The sequence below is a fragment of the Pipra filicauda genome, unplaced genomic scaffold (assembly GCF_003945595.2).
Source record: "Pipra filicauda isolate LSUMZ 115617 unplaced genomic scaffold, ASM394559v2 scaffold297_size1274073_pilon, whole genome shotgun sequence".
Taxonomy (NCBI): domain Eukaryota; kingdom Metazoa; phylum Chordata; class Aves; order Passeriformes; family Pipridae; genus Pipra; species Pipra filicauda.
The window spans coordinates 323,669-346,689 of NW_024104417.1; the positions used below are offsets into that span (position 1 = coordinate 323,669).

At 40.1% G+C, this 23,021-nt stretch overlaps 1 protein-coding gene across 1 annotated transcript in view; it reads left to right on the forward strand.

Annotated features, from left to right (window-relative positions):
• Window positions 1-227: 227 nt before the first annotated feature.
• The window catches only part of FBXL7 (F-box and leucine rich repeat protein 7), a 180,267-nt gene continuing 157,473 nt past the window's right edge, over window positions 228-23,021 (forward strand). Inside the window, exon 1 of the mRNA XM_027739001.2 lies at window positions 228-514. Within this exon, the coding sequence (XP_027594802.1) occupies window positions 478-514 (37 nt within the window). The 5' untranslated portion in view covers window positions 228-477. The remainder of the gene's footprint in view (window positions 515-23,021) is intronic.

Genomic DNA, 23,021 nt, shown 5'->3' on the forward strand with positions numbered 1-23,021 from the left:
CAGCACTGCGAGGAGGAGCAGGAGGAGGAAGGCGGAGCGGCGCTGAAGCATCGGAGGAGCCCCAGCGCCGGCCGCGGGGCGGTAGAAGCAGCGCCCGGAGGTCGTCCCGCCCGCCCTGCTTTTGGATTATAACTGGAGCCGCCTCCCTTGCCCTGACACCCCGGCTGGAAACCGGGGCGGGGAGAGCGCCCCGAGACATCGTATTTTTGATTCTTTCCCTTCCCTTCCCCCCCCCCCCCTTTTTTTTTTATTTTTATGTTATCTTTTTGGAGGGGGCAAGGGAGGGTGTCGGCCTCCCGAGAAGAAACGGAGGAAGTTACAAGGCTGTTTTGAACATGTCACCGTGAAAACTCTTGGGAGCTCTTCCCCCAGCACTGCCCCAGGGCTCCACTCCATCGCCCGCCGTCGCTCGGCGCCCCGGGACAGAAATGCTGAGCGGCGCCGTGGGAAAGCGGCGACGAGCATGAAGCCAGCAGGATGGGCGCGAACAATGGCAAGCAGTACGGCAGCGAGGGTGAGTCGGGGGGGGGGGGAAGAGGGGTGCTGGAGTAGCAGCGGCAGTCGTCCCGGCCGGGAATGGGGGTGACCGGGCGAGGAGTCACTCCCCTCTCCGGTCGGGACGATCCACGACACAGTCCTCGGGCTCCCGCTGCGCTACGACCCTCAAAAACAGCCTTAATTTTTATTTTTTTTTCCTAGATAAGACTTAAGTGCTGTCTCAGTTCATGCTGGTGGGGCAGCTGTGCGGCTTGCGATGCGAAGGCAGCTCAGGGGTTATGGCAGCGTTAACTTCGCTAAAAACTTGTAGAGTGCTCTTTGTAATCCTATTCTACTCGTCTTTATATCCCAGGATCCTTATATTATGCAGTATGGTATATGACTGCTTCCTGTCTGAACAGAAAGAAAAAAGTTAACCCCAGCAAGGGTTGGGGAGAGAGTTAATGTTCTCCAGCTGTTAGCCATACATTGTACTCCTGCAATTTCGCTTCAGTGAAACTTTAGTGGGTTTGGTTTTAGATATACAGGGCCTGATTCGTTCTTGTGGAAACCTATTAGTCTCGCTGGAGTTGCATCAGGGATGAATTTCAGCTGCTTTGCTGCTGATGTGAAAGACTACTGGAACAGTCAGCTGGTGTCAGGCAAACCAATGGCAACTACAGAAAGTTTGTCTTTCCTGCCAGCCAGTTTTAAGCTTTCTTTAACTTCTAGCTGTCTTGTATATAGGTTGCCCTGCAAGTATTTAGGCAACTTTATAGGATATATGACTTCCCCTCGAAATATTGGGCAATCATATAGGATCACCACCGCTACCTCCTCCCTTTATTTTTTTTGTTGTTGAGGGTTTGTAGGTGGAGCGAGGGAGATGGTCCTCAGGTCTGCTCCATTGTTTGGGAGTTCAGACGGCAATTGCCAAAGAATATACCTCTAGCATCCAAAATATGCATGAAGATTGTGAAAAGGAAAGGAGAAAAACACTTTTAGAGCAGATGCCATAGTTTTTTTCATTTGTTGCCAAATGAGCTCTGCTTTCTGAGGGGTTGAAAAAGTTAGAAGCTTTAAGCTAAAGATATTCTTGCTGGTGTGGGGTTTCATTCACTTGATACTATCACTAGAATAACTTCTGCATATATGGGGTGAACCTAGAAGTTGCAATCAGGGCCTCTTTGGATACCTTCTGAAAAGGGAAAGCTTACTATTTCACCAGAGTTGAAAGGATCAGTGTTGTTCTGGTCACTTGCAAAAAAAATCGTGTTGCTGAGGGGCATTTACCTCAATGATAGGAAGGCATGGATGCATCCCTGATCTTTCTCGTGAATTCAGAGGACTGCTCACTTCAATAAATGTACAACTTTTGGGAAGGAATGTGACTGACACTGAGTCTGTTGCAGCCCTTGGTGAAGGGAAGAAGAGCTTTACTGTTCCCCAACTACCTGATAGGGACTGTGAGGAAAAGGAGGATTTGTGCAACTAGGATGTTCTTAATTCACCTCTGTCCTCCATTCAGAGTGGAGATTGGATCCTGGGAATGCAGACAACATGGGGGATATTAATCTTAGTTCACACCATTACCTGTGTTGAAAAGTAGGTAGAAGAGTGGTTTTAAAATAAAATAAATTAAAAAAGATCCCAAACTGCATGGCCAAAACTTTGATCTTCCAGTTTAGGTAACTTGTCCAAGGCATCATTAATGTGCTTATAGATCTGTGTTTCTTGGCAACTCCAGTGCATCATCAATCACTGAGGAAAAATTGAGAACTCTTGTTTGCTACTTTCTTTCTGGGCTATGCAAAGGAGTACAAATCTAAAACTGATAAAGGGAGGCCTTTTTTCACCTAGGGCTTTTGGTACTTTTGACAATTGAACTGCTTAAGGGCTGTAACACTTTGCTCTTTAATAGGAGGTGATTGTGATCACACGAGGAGGGGTAGGAGTAGCACTCTGAGGAATCGCCCAGTTGCTGTGTGCTTTAAAAGCAACCTGAATATCCGTGTGGAAGTTCATGGAGTGGCGTCTGTGGTTGGGGCTGTGGCACATAGTTTGCAGCATAGTGGGCATTGTAGACTGATGTTGTACTACGCTGTGCCATTTTAGGGCTGGAGAAAAGTACCTTTGTTAGCTGAACTTCTTGAATGCTGTTTTCTCTTTCACTACTTGCTGATACCTTAAGTGAGATTTCAGGAAGACAACTGCAAATGGTTTGAAAATGGCTGCTGTTTTTCACACAGCCTTTCCATCCACTGTGGAACTGCAGAACTTCAGGAATTTACCCGAATTGCTTCTCATCTCAAAGCTGAAGATATAGATACATTACGGCGAGGATAACTCCTGCTCAAGATAAAACTTTTAAATCAGGAAATAACCTTTAGTACTTGGAAATTGGGTGTTATGTGGATTGCTGCATTGTTACACTGATGAGTACTAAACACTTATTTTTGAAATTGGCATAAGTAGTAATCTCAGACAGCTAAGTAGGACTTATCACATAAAGGCACTACAGTGTAGTTTATTTATTTGCTTGTCCAAGGCTTTATTGAATAGAATTTTATTGGAAACTACAATTGTCATGTTAAGATGGACAGGAGAGTTGATGTTTGAGGAGTTCAAAATTAGTTTGTTTACAGAGTCTGATGAATCATTTCCAGCACCTTTGAATGTATTTGTTTTCCATTAATTTAATTTTCTGACACAGGCTAAAACTTGCTCTGAATGAAGCTTAAATGTGAATAAAATTGCTTATCTGAAAAGTCATGTCATGCAGATGAGATATGAACAAAACACTCATTTAAAAAAAAAAAGAGTTTACCTGTTTTTAAAAGTAAAATACTACATACAAGTTTACTTTCCTAGTTTTCATTTGGACTTTTAAAATAATTTTTCTAAGGCAGATTTTTTTCTGGAAGCTTTTTTACCTAAAAAATATATGGAGCTTGAGATTTCAGACTTGTAGTATGCAGTAGGTTCAGACTGAAGTGTTAAAGCTTGAAATTAGTCTTTCTGAATGTGTTTCAACAGTTATACCAATGCTAAGAGATCACTGGACCAAGAAATCCGTTTTATTATGGAACAGTATTTGTAAAGGACTAGAGATGTATCGTCAGTTACCTTAGAAAGAGTGCTTATTGCTGTCCTTTCCTTTCTTGACGTGGGCATAAATCATTCACCTTTCTGTCACTGCTTTAGTTCTTTGCTTGTTTTTAAATAAGGAGAGGCTTTGTGTCTGATAGTGGAAGGAGCAGCTTTTTGTTGTAGAACCTATCAAAAGTCAGGTGTTTGTTTAAGGACCTCTCTTAAAATGCAATGCTCTTGCAGCTGACCAAACAAGACACTATTTGTCATCATAGGTAAGGAGACTGAGTTGAAGTATGTTGCCCTTTAACTACTGCCAAGTTGATCAGACACCTTGGCAGTTGCTGTTTGTACTTTGCTGGGCACTGTTTCTGTAAGGCTTCTGCCCAGAATAACCTTGTTATTACCTGGGCACAAGGCTGGGTGGGTGCTGACTGTAGTGGTAGCTGGTGGGATGGGGACCAACTGACATCTGCCCACTTTATTTGGGAAAGTACTGGATTCTGCACCTGGGATGGGGCAAACCTGGATGTTTGTACAGACCGGGGAATGAGAGATGCTGGAAAGCAGTGCCATGGAAAGGGACCTGGGGGTCCTGGTCAACAGCTAGTTGAATATGAGTCAGCAGTGCCCTGGCAGCCAGGAGGGCCAACTGTGTCCTGGGGGGCATCAGGCAAAGCATTGCCAGCCGGTCGAGAGAAGGGATTGTCCCGCCCTGCTCTGCACTGATGCAGCCTCACCTTGAATATTGTGTGCAGTTTGGGGCACCACAATATAAGAAAGTTATAAAGCTATTGGAGAGTGTCCAAAGGAGGGCAAAAGGATGGTGAAGGGCCTTGAGGGGAAGCTGTATGAGGAGCAGCTGAGGTCACTTGATCTGTTCAGCCTAGAGAAGAGGAGACTGAGGGGAATACCTCATTGCAGTCTACAACTTCCTTGTAAGGGGAAGAGGAGGGTCAGGCACTGATCTCTTCTCTCTGATGACCAGTGACAGGACCTGAGGGAATGGCCTGAAGTTGTGTCAGGGGAGGTTTAGGTTTGACATGAGGAAAGGGTTCTTCACTCAAAGGGCGGTTGGGCACTGGAACAGGCTGTCCAGGGAAGTGGTCACAGCATCAAGCCTGAGAGCGTTCAAGAAGCATTTAGATGATACTCTCAGGCACATGGCGTGACTCTTGTGGATCGCCTGTGGAGGGCCAAGAGTTCAATTTGATGATCCTTGTGGGTCCCTTCCAACTCAGCATATTCTGTGATTCTGTGAAAAGGTAATTGGACGCTGTCCCTCCTACCACCTGAGGCAGTTTCTCATCCACAAGGGGAGGACTTTAAAACTGCAGGCTTCTGTATTATAAGGAAATTGGCTTTGTGATGTGGGTTGGAGGAGCAACCTGTGTTCTTATGTATGAAGGGAATCTGTGGTATTGAGGTGCAATTGCTGCTTTGCAAAATAGCCATAACTTTTCAATACTTGTCTTCTTCCCAAGTGACTTCTTCATTAAATTGAGACTGGAGAACCAGTCAAATTTGAGAGGAGCTAAATAATAGTACAAAATTTTGACAAAACCAGTGTTCAGATCTTATGAAGGGATATCTTTTTTTAATAAGTCAGTTGTCCAGAATCCTGCAGTTATGGATGAAAATTTCTTTGGATATCTCCTGCACTTACTTCTTCCAAAACCTGGTGTAGAGAGGATTGGTGACAGTGCCGCAGCTCCAGTTGATCTGAAATGTGTCGTGAAAGACTTGATATAACACAGGAGCCTGGTGCTGTGGAGAACAGGGGATGGCAAGGGAGAAATAGATGAAATGGCAGCTTAGACAAGGAAATCAACATCCTTTCTGTATCATAAGCCTTGCTGACCAACTGTTTTTTATTTTTTCTTTTTGAATCTGAATATTTAGTTTGGTAAGATTTTAAAGCAAACTCTTTAGGAATAAGTGAAACTCAGTTCTTGTTTTGAAAATATTCCTTCTCCAGATTTTTATTTGTGGTGGTTTCTGTTCACAAACCACTTGGAAAGAAAATTCCTGTGTAGATCCCAGTGTCCTGCTGAAGTAAGCACTAGTAGGGAAACCTGCCTCTGTCGTGGGATATAGTTGCTACAGGCAACATGATTCACAAAGGTGGCTTTAATTATGATGTGTGACATGGTGTACAGTAGCTAAAACTCTCTAGAGATTGCCAGCATATTGCACTGTGGAGAAGTAGGTAAGTCTGTATTCGTTTTGGAGTATGTTACTCTCTTAAATCCCTCCCTTCAACTGGGGAACATGGTTAAGATCTAAGCTTTCAGACTTGTGTCCTTTTTCTTGAAGATGCCATTGGACACTAACTCCTTGTGAATGCTGCCTTTCATTTCAAACTAGATCTCTGCTAATCCAGTGATGGCAAGTGTTCTGACCCATCTGATGTTGTGTCTGGAAATCTTTTAAATCCAAAAGTTCTGGCATTCAGGACCTATAGATTTTTGCATATGTTAGGATTTGTTTCCCCACAAAGTATTGCTGGATTTACTTCACACGCAGTGCTTGTGTCAGCTGTGAAGAACAGTACAACATGCTAGTCTTGCATTAGAGAAACAGTATTAGCGATAGGTAAGCTAATTTGTTCAAAGACTTGAATCATAATCACTTACCAGTTATTTACACTGGTTGTTAGAATCTGTGAAGCCTCACAGGACATTTTAATGAGGATGAGGGGGTGGGAATGCCAGTAAATTAACCGCATTATTTAATTACAAAATTGTGACACGCCCCTGAGGTATCTTCCCTGTGTACTGCATCTTCATCAGCAAGGATAGTTTTTCATTCTAGTATTTATTTTTTTCTACCCCATGACTTTTCCAGAGTCAAGTGAAGAGTCCCATCAAGTTAGGTGCTAAACAGGTCTTGGACTGTGCTTATTTTTCCTCACTTTGTTTTGACGTCTGAGTTACTATTTGACATGTTAAACACTTACTGCTGTCTCTCTTTACTATTCTGATCTTTTCTTAGATGATTGGTTGAGATAATGTATCTTACTGCTCTCACACAAGTTTGTTTTGTTTTGGTTTTTTTGTTGTTGTTTTTGTTGTGTGGTTTTTGTTTGGTTTTTTTTTTTTTTTTTCTGGCGGGGCTAGTATTCCTTCATACACCTCCCCAGTGTGTAAGAGCTGCAGTTGAACCTTAGCACCCTCTGTAGGACTACTGTAAATAATGTGGTGCTACTCAATGGTGCTTTTTGTGTTGCTCTTGGTTACGTGATCGTGTTCTGATTTTTGGTGCTTGGCCATGGTTGGTTTTTGCATTTTACCTGTTGCTGGATTTCACTGTCCTACATTCAGAGCATTGAGACTTGCCTCTTAATAGCAAGATTGGGACAGGAAATGTGACAATATTCAAAATGTCAATCCTTCAAACAATGTTTTTTTTTTTTAAAGTGAGTTTGTATTTTGACAGCGGCCAACTGCTGTTAACCGAAAGTAATCTTCAAAAATGATGCTTATGATACTCATTTTTTTGTGTAACTGTCAGCTGAGCAATGTGAAATGATTGTGTGTCTGTGTGTTTATTCAGTTTGTCTCCAAAAAGTAAATTTACTCTAAGCTCAGTGCTTATGTTGCATGTTGTTGTCCAGATCACATGGCAGTGGCAGGAGGAGGGTCAGACACAGCACTTAACTGAGCTGCTGTGCTGCTCACAATACAAAATTTTCTTTTCTAAAAAATGAACTGCCTGTGTGTGTATTCAAGTATGTGTGTTTATACACACACAAAGCTGCAGATTTGTGGGGGATTTAAGCTTTAAAAAGTTGCTAATGTTATTGATAGCTTTTTAGAAAATAACTTAGTGGCTAACATGCATGTTATTTCATAAAGTGTTATTCTTTCATAACATAGTTCTGGGGTAAGGGAGGGTCTCTAATTATTTTACTATTTTGTTAATAGATAGAAGCTAACTAACTGTACTCTAAGGAGTTTTCATTGACTTGGATGGTAGCTTTGCTTGGTGCATGATTAACTGGATACTCTTCTGTACATTTTAAAAAATCATGAACTGTGTGCCAGTCAGAATCTCGAATAAACTTTGCTGGGGATGCATGGCAGGGAAAGCTTCCAGCAGACCCATCTCGGTAGGAGTCCAGGACTTGCACATCCTAATCCTTCTTTTACCCACTCCCCATAGGCATGGAAGGACATGAGATGGCTTTAGTAGGTTTCCTAAGCTGAAACAAGTAGGTTTTTTTCTTGGATGTCCTTATACCAAACTGGATTTAAGTTGGGATTATATGAAGTTGATACTGTATCATTCTTTGGGAGCTGGGCAATCAATATATATTCAGAACTGGATGTGTGGTTTTAAGTCTAAACTGCTAACCCCAAAAAACTCCTGAGCAAACTTGGTTTCCTGGCAGTTTCAGTCCTTTGGCCACTTCTGGATTCCTCACTTCTGTGAACAATTCCTAACTAGGAATTGGCTTGCTTCTTTGTGGGTCTTGTTTGTTTTAGGAAAGTGATTGGCAGAAGGCAGTGGATGACATTTGAAGGTTGAAATGCACAAGTGGTTTATTTCTGCTCTTTGTCTTATAGTCAGCTATGCCTGTATTTTTTAATACAGGACATGTGCTTTGCTAAATTAGGGCAACTATTTCATTAAGGAGTACAAACCTTCAAAAGATGAAAAATGAGTGGTGGGCTGCCAGTAAAATCCGTTACTTAATGATAAGGAAAAGAAATATGCAACATTTTCTGTATGTATAGATGTACAACTTGTGATTGGATAGACAAACTGTAGGACTTTGTTACTCAAGTAGTATTTAGATTGAGTACTAGTAGTGTTGTTGCTGAACTTGCAGGAAAAGCTAGTAGTTCTGTCTGATCATACCACTAACTTTTAGTCCCAAGTCTACCTCTGTGCCTTCTAGCATAGACTTTGCATTGAGGACAGTTTTATGTGAGATCTTTAGAGGAGTTGAAGCATAAAGGAGGTGTTATCAACTGTTATCACAGTTGACTGTGTTTGAACAGGTATTTAAGGAAAGGTTTCCAGCTCTATGTCAGTGTCCAAACTCAGCAAAAGTAGTTTTCCTGGCAAAGTAGGTCTCTTCACCTTATACTTTTGTGACCTCTGCCTTAAAGAAATAAATGGGGAAAAATTGTGCCTCTTGGAGGTTTTTTTTACCCTTTTTTATCCTTCTTGGAGTAAAGCAAGCAACAGGAAGCTCTCTTTCATGTCCACGTTTTGAATCAGGAAATTCCTGTCTGCAACATATAAATTTGTCATATCAACATCTTAAATTATGTGACACTTTTCTTTCCCAGGGATTTGTGTACAAATGGGTATAATAGCTGCACAAATGCTATACTGAAGTCTTCCCAGGCAGCATACTAACTTGAAGGAAGGTGTTTAAATACTCTTTTCAGTGAATCTATTTTAAAATTATCTTCTTCAATTTCCTTCTTTGTTCCCGTAAAAAAAGAGAAAAACAAATTAAATTTGCAGATGGTATTATAAAAGGATCTGTTATGAGGTCAGGTGTCAGTTACTTTTTTTAAGAAAGAAAAAAGAGATGTCAGAAACACTGGCATAGTATCATTGATAATTAACTAGGAAGAACTTCTTTTCATAGAGTCACACAGCCTTGTTTGACAGTAAAAGGAGAATTTGGATCAAGCCTAGCTGTCACATTATAAGTGTAATCTTGTCAGTTTGTGGGAAGCCCAGACTTTTATTGCTTGTGTGACTGCATATGCATTGTGGAGAACCAGGCCATCTATTTAAGGCTCTGATATTATTGTGTTGCCAGATTGCACACAATCCTCTTTCTGTTTAAGTGACAGAATAGAATAGAACAGATAGAATATTGTATAGAATAGTATAATAATAACAGTAATGAATTGTGTAATAATTACTTAGCGTGAGTATTTTGCTTAAATCCTGTCCTTGAGAGATAGTAATGCTATTGTGGGAACTCGTGAACAAAAAGTGCATGTATTTGAGAGTTTCTTATGGTGCTTGTGGCTCTTACAATGAAATATGTTGTTGTTTTGTCACTGGTGCAATCAGGGTAGTACTTGATCTAGTTAACCACTAAGGCAAGACAAAAGCAACAGGTGGTCACTAAGAGAAGTACTGAACAGATCTTCATAGATCAGGTTGGTCAGAACTCAGAACTCTGTCCAATCTGACCTTTAATGTTTCCAGGGATGGGGTATCCACCACCTCTCTGGGCAACCTGCTCCAGTGTTTCACCACTGTCATTGTAAAAAAATTTTTCCTTATATCTGGTCTAAATCTTTTAGTTTAAAACCATTACCCCTTGTGCTATTGCAGCATGCCCTGCTAGAAAGTCTGTCCCCATCTCTTATAAGCCTCCTTTTAAGTATTGAAAGGCTGCAATAAGGCCTTCCTGGACTCTTCTGCAGGCTGAATAACCCCAACTCTCTGTGTGCCTTCATAGGAGACGTGCTCCAGCACCCTGATAATTTTTGTGGTTATTCTATGGACTTGCTCCAACAAGGTCTGTGTCTTTTCTGTGCTGTGGTCTCTGGAGCTGGACGCAGTACTCCAGGTGTGGTCATGCACTAAGATGATGGAAACAATAAGCTATTGCTGAAATATGTGGTGAAAATTGTTGATATACTATCACAACTTATGCTTTTAGAATTTTTGTAACTTAAGGATATACTAAGAGGCATAAAAAAAGCCTTGAAGCAGGAGGATTTCTTAGCTAAAGCTAAGAATATGCTCTTTATGTGAAGATCTAGTAGCTGACCTTTCTTCTCAAGTTCATGTATGATTGTACTATTTTGTAGGCAACAAGCTTTTGAAGGTCCTTATCTGTTTTTAGCAGGGTTTGAGAACATAGGTGCTCTTACTGCAGAGCCTCTTGCTGAGGAATTTTTCTTGTTTTGGAATACTAGATTGCCAGTGGAGATCTGTACAGACAGTAAAATTACATTAGAACATCTTCCAATTAACTCCTAGCCATATCTCAATGTCTGTTATAGAGCCTGAAATACACATGTTGGAAGAGACACCTCTGGAGATCTCTAAACCAACACACTGCTCAAAATGAAGCCAATTAGAGCAGGTTGCCCATAACATTATGCAGTCAGACTTTTTAGCAGCTCCAAAGATGAAGATATTACAATGTCCCTAAGCAGCTTGTTTCAGTCACCTGTAGATTTTAAAAGTAAAAAAAAAAAATAAAAATGCTTTAGTGTGCTTAGATGGAAACGCATTTAATTTTGTACCTATTTCCTCTTGTCTGTTCACTGGCTGTCACTGAGAAGAGTTTGTCTTCTATACTCCACTCTCTCTTCTCTCCTGATATTTATACACGTTGAAAAGACTCCATCTGAGCCTTCTCTTCTCCAAAGTAAACTGTCCTAGCTCTCTAAGTATCTTCCTGCCTGGCAAGGTAGTCAGTTTTCAGTTTTGTTTCACTGTCCAGTTAGCTTGTCTGTGCTTCATCCGTTTGTCTGTGAAGGTGCTATGGAAAACAAGAGTTGGAAAGTCTTCCTGAAGTCAGGACAAACCACATCTGCTGTACTCCCCTCATTCACTGAGCCAGTTGTTTCATTATCAGTCTGTCAGGTTGGTCAAGCATGACTTCCACTTATAAATCCATGCTTATGACTTCCAATCCCCTTCTTGGCTTGAAAATGTTTACTGGGAAGCTCTGTCAACTTTTCCTGGATTGAGGTGAGGCTGACCAGCCTGTGGGTCCCTAGACTGCCCTCCAAGCCCTTCTAAAGATAGGGACATGTTTTGCTTTTGTCCACTTCTCAGGAATGTGTTCTGAGTGCCATGACCTTGCTGAGATAATTGGGTGACCTTACCATGGCGTTGGCTGGATCACACGACCCTTAGAAGTGCATCCCATTATGTCTCATGAATTTGTCTGTCCAGTTTGTTTAAATGTTCTCTAACTTGATCTTTCTGTACTTCTACTGGTTACTTAAATTTAGAAAAAGTACTACCAGGCTTTCAGAAGCAATAGAGTTCAGCTGTAACAAGTTCTGGCAAGCATTAAGGCTGTATTACAGTAGTTGAGTATCTCTAAACAGTGCTCTGTAAACTTGTGTCTACAGCTGGTTTGGAGTTTTTCAGCTATAATTTATTTTTACCTTATATTATTAATGCTAAAAGTCTTCATTTCCAGTGTATAAAGAAACTCGCTCATTCTCAATGGCTACACTTTCTCTTGGCAGAAAACAGATAAAATAGAAAAATCCTCCTAAGAGTTGTGGTGGTAGAATCTGGCTCTGGGTTTTCTGTTGCTGTTTCTGGCAGCAGCAATGGTCTGTACTTTTATGAAAAGCTTCTTCAGTGGAGTTTTGCTTGTTTCAGGATCACATTTTTTTTGCTCTCCTAGAAAATGAAGATTGTTGCTTTAATTAATAAAGAAGTTGTATTAGTCATCATGAGAAATAATTTCTGCCATTTTCAAGTTCATGTAGCCATGACTGGTAGAATATACAGTAACCCTTATTCTGCTAGTGTAAAGATTTGCTTCTTTCCATGTGCTGGAGAATGAGATCAAAAAGGATTTAAAACCCTCATTTAAATTATGGTACAAGGGATAGGTTAGTATTCAAGTTTAGAAGAAATGGCTTACTTTACTTAAAAGAAATAATGAAATGTGATTGCTTTCAGAAGACATTTACCACAATCACTATTAGATGACACGGTTAATTTTTAATCCTCTAAAGCGCTAGTGCATCCTTCTCAGTTTAGAATCTTCTATTTAAAACTGAAGTTATGTACAACACAATGGGTTTGGGGTATTGCTGTGTCTTATGCTACTTGGCAGTTGAATTTACACTTTGATTTTAGTACCAAAAAGATATCTTTAGGTTAATTCACCTGTTAACCTGTGTGGGACAGGAAGTAACTTTCTAGAAAGGTGGAAGGTTAAATGTTTTGTGACATGATTAGATCTATGAAAGATTTTGGGGATCAGAGCTATATCCACAATGCCTGAATTAAAATGTTCCAACATAAGATTTTAGGGGCAATTTTTAAAAAGTTTTTCTTTCCATTTGTATGTATAGACTAGACAGCATAGTCCAGTCTGAAGTTTTCTTTGGCATTCATTAGGCATGAACAGAATATTTTGCTTATGTCTTCATTTCTCTTGGGAAATTACTGCTCTTTACTCCCCTATGGGTGTACCTTTTGTTGCACAGCGTGGTTGTCCTTATGGAGAAACATGAATATTTGTTGTATTTATTTCTCTTGCCAGGAACTACTGGAACAAAGGTGAATGTGAGACTTCCTCTCCCTCAAACAATTACGAATCTTTCCCGCTTTGACTCTGGTTTTAAGAGGCTCTATGTGAGAGCCTATCTGAGAAATTATGGAACTGTGAATGGGCTTACAGTTTATCAAGAGGTAGTACAGAAATGTTGTCCAGGAATTTATTGATTCAAGTATTGTTTTGCTTTAGGGCTTTGGTAATGATGTAATTTGCTTCTTATCATGAAAGTACATAGTGCGTCAAGCTGTATTTGTGTCTCCAAGAGCTGAACTGTAATGACTGCTCAGCATCCTAAAAACGGTACATTTCTTTAGTGTGTGTCAGGTAACAAAGTGGAATTGAACAACCTTATCGCTTACCATTTTTTAAGCACAGAGTTGGCAGCAGAAGTTGGATATAGTGAATGTCACAGACCTGTTCCCTTCTAGGTTTCCCGCTTTCATTTTGCCAGACCTCATCTTCTGTAGAAAATAAATTCTTGCCCTTCTGTGAATAAGAGCTTCTCCTGCCTTTCCCCTTGCCATGTCTGTCACTGAAGTGTTTCTTCATTAAGACCCTACATGAGCAAAAACATTCCTAGAAAATGAAGTTTAGCTTCCCCAGGATTAGAATCTAAACCAGAACAAGTCTAGTCAGACACAGGAGCCTTTCACACAGCAGTTGGCTGTTAGTGGTTGTGTGGTTTGTCTGGTTGTGCCTTTTAAGCACTGATTAATCCTACCCCTGTTTTCCTCAGTTTTCTTCCTAATTGAGTTATCGGCACTTGGCTCAAAGGAATATGGTTAGTAGGGCACAGAGCCTGATATTTTCATTAATTGAGTCATACTGGTAACAGCCTTGTTTCTAATGCTTAGCCATCCATGGTTTTGAGAAAACGTAAAACAAATTCTGAAGGATTCTGTAAATTTAGGAGGTATTTTCAAGCCGAGGCCGGATCTCTAACTATGCACTTGGGAGAAGAAGAATCTTCACACAATCTTGCTTTAACCTGTACATTCTGGCTTATGGGTAGTAAGTGGAATGTGAATGAAATCCCTGTAAAATCAGTAGAACTCATTCTTCCAAGTTTTTCTTTTAGTTGAATAAATTTTGTATTTACTAAGGCCTGAAAGTGGTGGTACGTGGCTACTGGGCAGGCCTGAAGTCTGCTGGCTTATATGCAAAGCAACTGTTTTGTACAAGGTGAGTTCTTTATCATGCATGGTGAAGTCTTCAAGTGGATGGCATTCTCCAGAAATAATGAACATGTTGGAGTGTGAAAACTCTCTGTAATGAATGGATCACGCTTATTTACTGGTATGTAGTAATCTAGCCCTGTAGACCTAGATGTCTGATGAGGGAGGCTGCTTTGTGTATCCGGGTAAGGAAGGGCAGGATAGGGAAGAGGGTGGTGTCACTGGAGTTCCTCAGTCTTTCACACAAATCCTTAACTAGTAGGAAGCTGACCACATTTTAACAAGTGTGCTGTGGTTGTTTTTTTTTCTCACTTTTACATGACAAATCTGCTTTTGGTTTTTGTGTTTGCAACCTGCTAAAGGTACAGGATGAGCAACGTGAGAGCTCAAGGGCAAATGCAAAGAATTCTTGGGATTTCCATTGCTTTCTCTTCTCCTTTGATTTAGCATGCTCTCCAGATACTGTGTGATAATGTTGCAATGCTGCTCTGCATTACTTCTGCAGTCAGCTTTTTTCAACTGTTCCATAAGCCCTTTGCAACTTCTTCCATCTCTCTAGAGCTTTACCTTTCCACAGGAGTAAAAAGTATATGTAGTTTTGTCTTAGTTCTTGCAGGTGCTATACTTTGCCTGCTTGGCATTTGATCTCTTTGAGGTTCTCTAGTGTTCAATGAAAAATCTTTTCGTTATGATCAAGAACTGCTGCTGTCCCTTTTCCATCCTCATATGTTTGGATATGTGGTGCCAATACAGATTGTTACTACTTGAATAAAGTAGGGTTATAGGGGATTTGGGGACTGCTCTGTAACTGGTAGCAGTGGATGTCAGAACTAAGACAATAAAATTGTTCTACCTCTTCTCCCCTGCTGTACAAATGGCAGGTGCTCTAGGCTGATTTGAAGATGAAGGTTGCTCCTTCACACCATTTATTTGATTGTAACGACATATGAAGTTTTCTCTGATGTTCTCTTCTACAGCAATATCAAAATTGGGTTTGTTTGAGTTTTGAGAAATGAACCTTATGTGGTATGGCTGAGCTTATTGCCTCTGGAACAAGAGCTACTGTTTTTTAAAAGGGGATATTTTTTTAAATGAGGACTTAGTATCTTTTTAAAATCCTCCTTCATGGGAGGATTTGTTGAGGGGGAAAAAAAAATCTTAATATGCTAATTCTTGCATTCAGGTTTTGAGTTTGCCTGCCAAACAGCTGAAATCCTGTATTAGTGATACCAGGGCTGCAATACAAATAATACAGCTTTGCAAAAATCCAAAATGTATGATGAGAATAAAAAAAACTGAACAAGTTCAGGAAACTGGCCTTAATTTTAATTTCTATACATATATTGGAGATGTCGTGTATTCATACTACATGGTGGTGTTGATATTTTGGCCTTTTTCTTTACCAGTGTAGTGTATTAAAAAAAAAAAGGCATTCACATCTTTCTTCAAGCCCATAGTTCTTTGTAGTATATGTGCTAGGTTAGTGGAATTTCTAACATTTTAAGCTCTAGAATTCCATTAAGAATCCTCAAAGAGTTTTTCAATCTGGTTCTAGTAAAATGGCTTTGAAGAGTTAAGGCTAAGAATATGAATTTCAGTGTTCTGTGACCAGCATTGACTTTGTGATCTGAAAAGAATGGCTTATTTCTGAAATATTCACTTAAGTAATTGAACTCTATTTTTGTTAAATTTTTTTTTAATTAAAATGCAGTGTTTGGATAAGGAGAGTCCAATGTACTGTTGTGCCTTAAGAAGATGATGCAATCAACCCAGCACAAGTGATGTGAGAGTCTCTTTTAAGGAGACTGGAAACCAGATCACTGTACTTTCCTTGAGACTGTTTAGCCACATCAGTTACACAGGAAAGTCATTAAATCCCAGCTATCTTCTGAAATGCATCAGCTGACTCCTGATAATTCTAGTTGCCAGCAGACCAGAAATCAACTAATGGCATTTTTTATAAACAATTTACTGTAACACTGACAGTTTGTGCCAATATGTATTAATGTAACACATTGAATTGACCCGGTGAAATGTAACAACCCTACTCTTCTTTTCTAGTAAGGCTATGCCCTTTGGAAAGTTGGTGAATTAAAATTCTTTTATTGAGTAATGTGTTCTTAGTTTGCTGCTTACCAGATGCAATAAACTGAGTATTCCCCTGGAACTTTTTGGTGGAATGTTCTGTGAGGGAGAGACAGGAATGCTGCGTTTGAGCAGTGGCAGAGTGACTCCTATAAAGTAGAACTGTGCAATGATAACTTTTGTGAACTTTAACAGATTTGCTGCTGTCTTCCATTTACTAAAAGACTGACTTTTATCATTCTCTTTCCCAATAGGTAAAAAGATGTTCAGTAGCTTAATATTATCTTTCCTGTTTGGCAGTAGTCCAAGGCATCTCAAGGACTTGGCACATCAGGTCATCCTTCAGTGCTTTCCAACTAAGTTGGAAAGATTATTACTGGTTTGATTTTTTTTTTTTTTTTTTGAAGATTGGCTCTTTGCAGTAGACATAAGAAAACTTCTCTGAAGAGATTGCATCACTTGTGAACAGTAAATGGACAACTCTTCCTATCTGATGTTTTGTCACCGCTTTGCCACTTAGACAAAGGTTTATTTTGAAGAGAAATGGACTTATGATTTAGTAACATTGTATGGATAGATAACACCGTTTACATGAGTGGCACAAAGGCTTTCAAAAATTTTTTTAAAGAAAGCTTGCCACTTCAATTACTTCCTGTGCTATCTTGTAGTATGAACTGCTATGAAACTCTGGGATAATGTTAGGGACATTTAAGGATAGGTAAGAAAGATGTTTTTCCAGGTAGGACTTTGAATGTTTGAAAGAAGTTGAAAACAAAACAGATAAGGAATCCATTCAGAAACAACCAAAGGAATTTATTTGTAAATTTGGGTCAAATCTGGTATTGTTCCTTCAAGAGTTGCTTCTCAGATTGTTTCTCTGCAGCTGAAAGCCAACTTCAATCTAAGATTAGTCTGGATTCACCTTAATATGTTCTGAGTGATGAATATCATTGGTTGTCTCTGATTCTCTGATCCTTACAGTCAGTTAATCCGGTTGCTTGATCCCTTCTTGTAAAATCTGACAACAATCCCTCATAATTCAATAACTGTTGGCAAAGCCAATAAAACCTTGGGTATTCTCCCATGTGGAGATGGTTGGTGGCCACTGTTGCTTGACTCCATGCAGCTCAGCTACAGTTTTTTTCTGTATTGGTGTAGTTCACAGTGTCCAGAAGTTTTTAACATCCTGAAGAATCTTCCATGTCCTAATCACTTTTGAGTAAATTAAGAAGCAATTCTTCCCTTGTTTAATGGCATGATTGTCTCTTCAGATGAGTATTTTTCTTCTGCTGTGTGATTTTTGAGAAGTGTGGGAGAGTGGGCACTGCAAGTGCTTATGTTGTTTTGAAAATGCTTCTTGGGATCCAGACAAAAAGTAATGTCTGGAATATTTCTGTTTATTGTCTGTGAGAGGCACAGGAAATAGGAAAGGCCAACTAAATTATAGCAGCCAGCAAACTCCTCTGAAGCAAAGGAAAATTTAGGAGTGACAGAACTGGGCCTTGCTGCCCAGTGGGTCTGTGTTGCACATTCCTCATAAATCTAGTGACAGAACTGGATCAAGGCTCTTTCATTCCAGAAAAGCAGGGGGGGAAGTGAAGCCAGAGTTTCAAAGCCAGTTTATCAACTAGAAAAGGGAGAAACCTCTACTCCTCTCTCCCAAAATCTCCAAACTCTGTAGGTAAGTTCTCAAGTAGGTACAAGAGCTGCAGGCAAATTTGTAGGCAGGAATTTTCTTCCACTTTCACTTAATAGAATAAATAATCTTGATTTCCTTGTGCTAGTTAAAGTTGCAAATGATAGTGGAGGATGCTAAGACAGATATTCTGTCTAAAGGTGAGGAAATTGATGTAAAATACTGGACAATCCCATATTGTCTCAACTAATTCGGAATCTCCAGTCTTGGCAAAACTTCTCCTATGTTTCTGTAAAGATAAATGACCTGCCAGGTTTGAAAGTTCCCTCTCCTCAAGGCAAAGTTGTTCGCATTTTCAGCCTTCTGTTTTCCTGCAGCCTAAGCTGTCCAATTTTTAGGTTAAACAGACGTGAAAAAAAAATTAAATCTAGGCATTTGGCCATAGTAAACAAACTAGAATTGCTGCTTCTTTGAATGTTTAATGACAATAAAATAAATTGTTGCAAAGTACTTTATGCCTCATTTACAGCAAAGTACTACTTTTATCTTAAAATGGTGTTTGCACATGTGATATAAAAATGCTATTTAGACTTGAACATTTTTTTATTCTTGATTTAATATTAAACTCAAATGGTGATTGATTCCCTGGGATTCATTGGCATGCTTTCTGCTAACCTAGGATGTGTATTTGACCTGTGAGAGTGTGCTGCTGTGGGACTACTTGCCTTCCTCTGTAACGTGAGCATCTGAGTATTTGTCCTTCGGAGCAGAACTTTTTTGTATGAGTTCTCATCAGAGGGAGACTGTGTGTTGTGCTGTTGTGTTTCTGTCATAGAGTTGAACACTAATGCTTTGCTCTTATCCTAAGAAATGTTGGTTATTGATTGTGCAGGCGATGATCATCTCTCTAGGCTCAGAACTCAGGGTTTGTATTGTACTTCTGTGCGTCCCCCATGACTTAAATTAAAATCTTAATGGCAGTTACCAACAGTGGCAGAAGTAGGAACTGGAAGAAAAGGGCTGTATGGGCAAGATCACTCTCTCCAAAGACATTCCTGGGAATAGCTGTGTACATAGCCAAAAATACATGAACAGTCTGAAACGAGATACCTGTAGGCTGGTGTCCCATCCTTTGCAGTGAACCATAGTGACCTATGAAGACAGAAAAGTTTAATGCAGTCATGTGAAGAGTTACTTGACAGAACCAGTGAGCTATATTTTATGGGTGTGACTGGTATCTGAAACAGGAATGATAGACAAGTGGGTGTGCTTTTCTTACTAGGTCTTCACTGCACCTTATTTGAATTACAATTCTCTGGCTATACTAATCAGTAGATGTGAAAAGCTGCAGTCACATTTTGTGTTTAAAAATTAAAGCCTGCAAATTGTAATCATTCATTACTACAGTTAGCTAAAAATGTTTCTGACACCTTGTGGTTGAGCCTCAGAGCAGCAGCAATATGCAAGTCAACCTGTTCCAGTGCCTCACATTAAGAATTTCTTCTCTAATATCTAAATCTAAACCTACTCTCAGTTTGAAACTGTTTCCCCATGTCCTGTTGCTACATGCCCTTGTAAATAGTCTCTCTCCATCTTTCTTGTAGACTCCCTTCAAGTAGTGGAAGGCCACAACTAGGTCACCCCAAAGCCTTCCCTTTTCCAGGCTGAACAAACCCTGTTTTCTTAGCCTTTTGATTTGACAAATGGACTGTTAGACAGACAATACTGCTAACCCTACTCCAGTAGTGCAGCCTTCTTGTGTGACAGTGTATTTATTAACCTATTGTGTGAACTCCTCTCAAGATGATAAAATGAATTGAAACTCTAGGAAATTGCATTGAACTCTGAAGGACTATCCTAGGGGTTTGGAATTTTGTCACATGTATAGTACACTCTAACTGTTGAATTTATGGACCATAAGAAGTAAAGCTGCTATTTTCCAAGCTTTTCAGTTTTCCTGCATAAGCGTTTTTATTGTTCATCTGTTTTTAATAGCTCTCAATAAGGGATGAGTTTTATAAACATTTTTACAGTAAAAGCTTTGAAGCATATAGTTATTTGAGTTCATCTTACCCTGAAATAGCTTTTTCTCAAATACTTTGCTCATATTACATGGGATTGCTGTAGCTCTAAGCCTGACTTGGTGGGTCCGATTGGGATGACTTTCACTGAGAATGACTCTACAAGTCTAAGCATCTGTTTGCATGCAGAAAGTATGCTTGTTCTTCTGGAAGTCTCTATTTCAGAACAATGAGACTACCTTTAAAACTGAGAGCTAATCTACTTGCTGGATATAGCTGTAAGCCCCCTTACTCTAAGTTTGGTTTATACAGAGAAAAGGGCATTTTCAAATGTAGTTTATAATAGTTTCCTCAGCTCAGGTAAAGTACCATTGGAAAATCCATTTGTAGCTAGTATAATTGTCTGAACTGTGATACTCATCCATGTAGAATCTTTACATGGGAAAAATTCAGTTGCTCGTGGACATTGCTTCTTCAGCAAGTTTCTAAAGTTGACCTGGCCTGTGAATTTCAAATAACTTGTGCAGAATTCCTTTACGGACTTGAAGCCATTCCAGGGGTTTAAAAAAAAATTGCAGGGTCTGTTTCCTCCTTGGTAAGGATAGAAGACAGGCAAATGGATACATTTACTGTCTGTGATTATTGGCAGAATCCTGCAAAAAGCAGATTTTGTAGCTTGATAACAGCTCTGACTCAAAGCTGCCTAACTTGCATGTTTTTCTGTTTGTAATTATCTAATCCTGCTTAGGCTTGCTTTTCCTGAATACTGTTTTTTGTATGGTGAGCATTTCCTGCTATAGAGGACTAATACAGGCTGAGGTCCTTTCCCATCACAAGGTAGGATGCTTTATGTCTAAACAAATGTCTGGTAGTAATGGCTTAATTTCTTCTGATTTATTCTTCAGGTTGTATTTCTCTTTGGGCCTAATGAAGATTGTTGCTGTCTTCTGGTCTGGTACTCCAGATATTTTAGTTGCTTTACTAAAAGCTGAATACTCTCAGCATCTGCTCTTCTTACTCAAGGAGTGTTCTTGTTACTGACCTGTTTGTTCATGTTTTGTGTCTACTGGCAGTAACAGCTTCTGGTAGCTGGATGTCAGATACTTACAGACATGTCACCGTGGCTCTGCTTCCTATGTCAGGCAGTCAGTGTTAATACTCTCTATTAAATGGAGCAGCTTGGACCTGGAAACACTGACTGTTCTGTGTGCCATGGCCCTCATCTTAAATTGGCAAACAGCAGTAAAAGGTGATTCAAATTGGGGGAAACTTACTTCAGGGAAACTTGTTCAGGGTAAGCAGGGAGGAAGCTTAGGTCTGAGGAGGTTTTCATCTACATGTGTTGAATTTTAGGTATGCTGTTGATTTTGTAATTCTGGAAATACAGAAGCAATCCAACAACTTTTTCATTAAATGTCAGATCTTTATTAAAAGCTGAAGTACTTGCATGATTTGCCAGTCATTGATGGATTCATATAGAAAATAAGGTTTTAATAAAAATCAATATGAGAATTGCCAGAATAAGTTCAAAAAATATAACAGTAAGATGTGGTTCTCACTTCATACACAAATTCAAAATTGCTAAGAAACAACTGGAGGAGGGACTGAAGTCCCTTGGCTTGCTCAGCCTGGAGGAGACTGAGAGGAGACCTCATTGTGGTCTTCAACATCCTAATAAGGGGAGGCGAAGGAGCAGGTACTGATCTCTTCTCTCTGGTGAACAGTGACAGGACCTGAGGGAATGGCATGGAGCTTTGTCAGGGTAGGTTTAGGTTAGGTATTAGAAAATGGTTTTTCACACAAAGGGTGGTTGAGCACTGGAACAGGCTCCCCAGGGCAGTGGTCACAGCACCAAGCCTGAGAGAGTTCAGGAAGCATTGGGACAATGCTCTAGGCACATGGTGTGATTCTTAGGGGTGGTCCTGTTCAGCACCAGGAGCTGGACTGATGATCCTCGTGCATCCCTTTCAACCCAGAATATTATATAAAACATATGGAAAATGACACCCTAAAGTGGATATGACAGTATGCTCCTGGTGTGGCTGGGTCTTCAGAAATTTGTTCAAGCGGGTATTCAGACACTTTCTGCCGTGAGAAAATCAAGGTAAATATTTTACTTGTTTTTAACAACAAATCATATTTTTTTTTTCTGCTTAGTTATGGCTTCTGTTAGAGGATGCATGCATTGAGGCTTGCTTTTGTCATGACCTTTCTGCTTCTGTTGATATTCTTGTTCAAATCATCTATAGCCGGCACAGGACCCAAATCTTAAGTAGTCTTTCTAGGCTATTTAAAACCTCTGCTATTTGAGCTAACAGAGTCTGTGTTAAGTCCTGAGAGTAAGTTGTCCTTCCCAGGGATTTGCTTATTCCATTGCACAATTGACTAAAATATCAAATATTGTCTAGAAATTGTGGTTGCCTCTCTTTTTTAATATGGTTTTGCCTGAAGGTGGCCAAGAAGGCCAATGATGTTCTGACCTGTATGAAAGATAGTGTGGCCAGCAGGACCGGGGCAGGGATTGTTCCCCCGTGCTTAGTGCTGGTGAGGCCACACCTCAAATCTGGTGTTCAGTTCTGGTCCCCTCACTACAAGACAGACATGAAGGTGCTGGAGAACGTCCAGAGAAGGGTGACAAGAGCTGGTGTGAAGGGTCTGGAGCACTAGTCTTATGAGAACCAGCTGAGGGAGCTGAGGTTGATCAGCCTGGGGAAAAGGAGGTTGAGGTGTGACCTCATCACTCTCTACCACTACCTGAAAGGAGGGTCAGTGTTGGTCTCTTCTCCCACGTAAGAAGTGACCGGATGAGAGAAGATGACCTCAAGTTATGCCAGGGGAGGTTTAGATGGGATATTAGGAAAAATTTCTTCACAGAAGGAAATGCCCAGCATAGGAACAGGCTGCCCAAGGAAGTGGTGAGATACCATCCCTGGAGGTATTTAAAAGACACATAGATGTGGTGACTGGGGACATGGTTTAGTGGTGGGCTTGGCAGAGTTAGGTTCAGGGTTGGACTTGGTGACTTTAAAGGTCTTTTCCAATCTAAATGATTCTATGATTCTATGGTGATATGGATAACTATATGGACCCCAGTATTTACAAATACAGTGAAGAGCTCCATCTTAGTAGTACATTCTTCTGAAGGCAGTCAGACTAGTTATAGGGAACAATTAGCATTCATTGTAACAGTTTTCTCTTCTGTACAGGTGTTCTTGGATAGCTTTTAATGCAAATAGTGTTACTGGGTTCCTAAAGGATGTGTAGACTGTGAAGTGTTAGTAATACGACTTCTC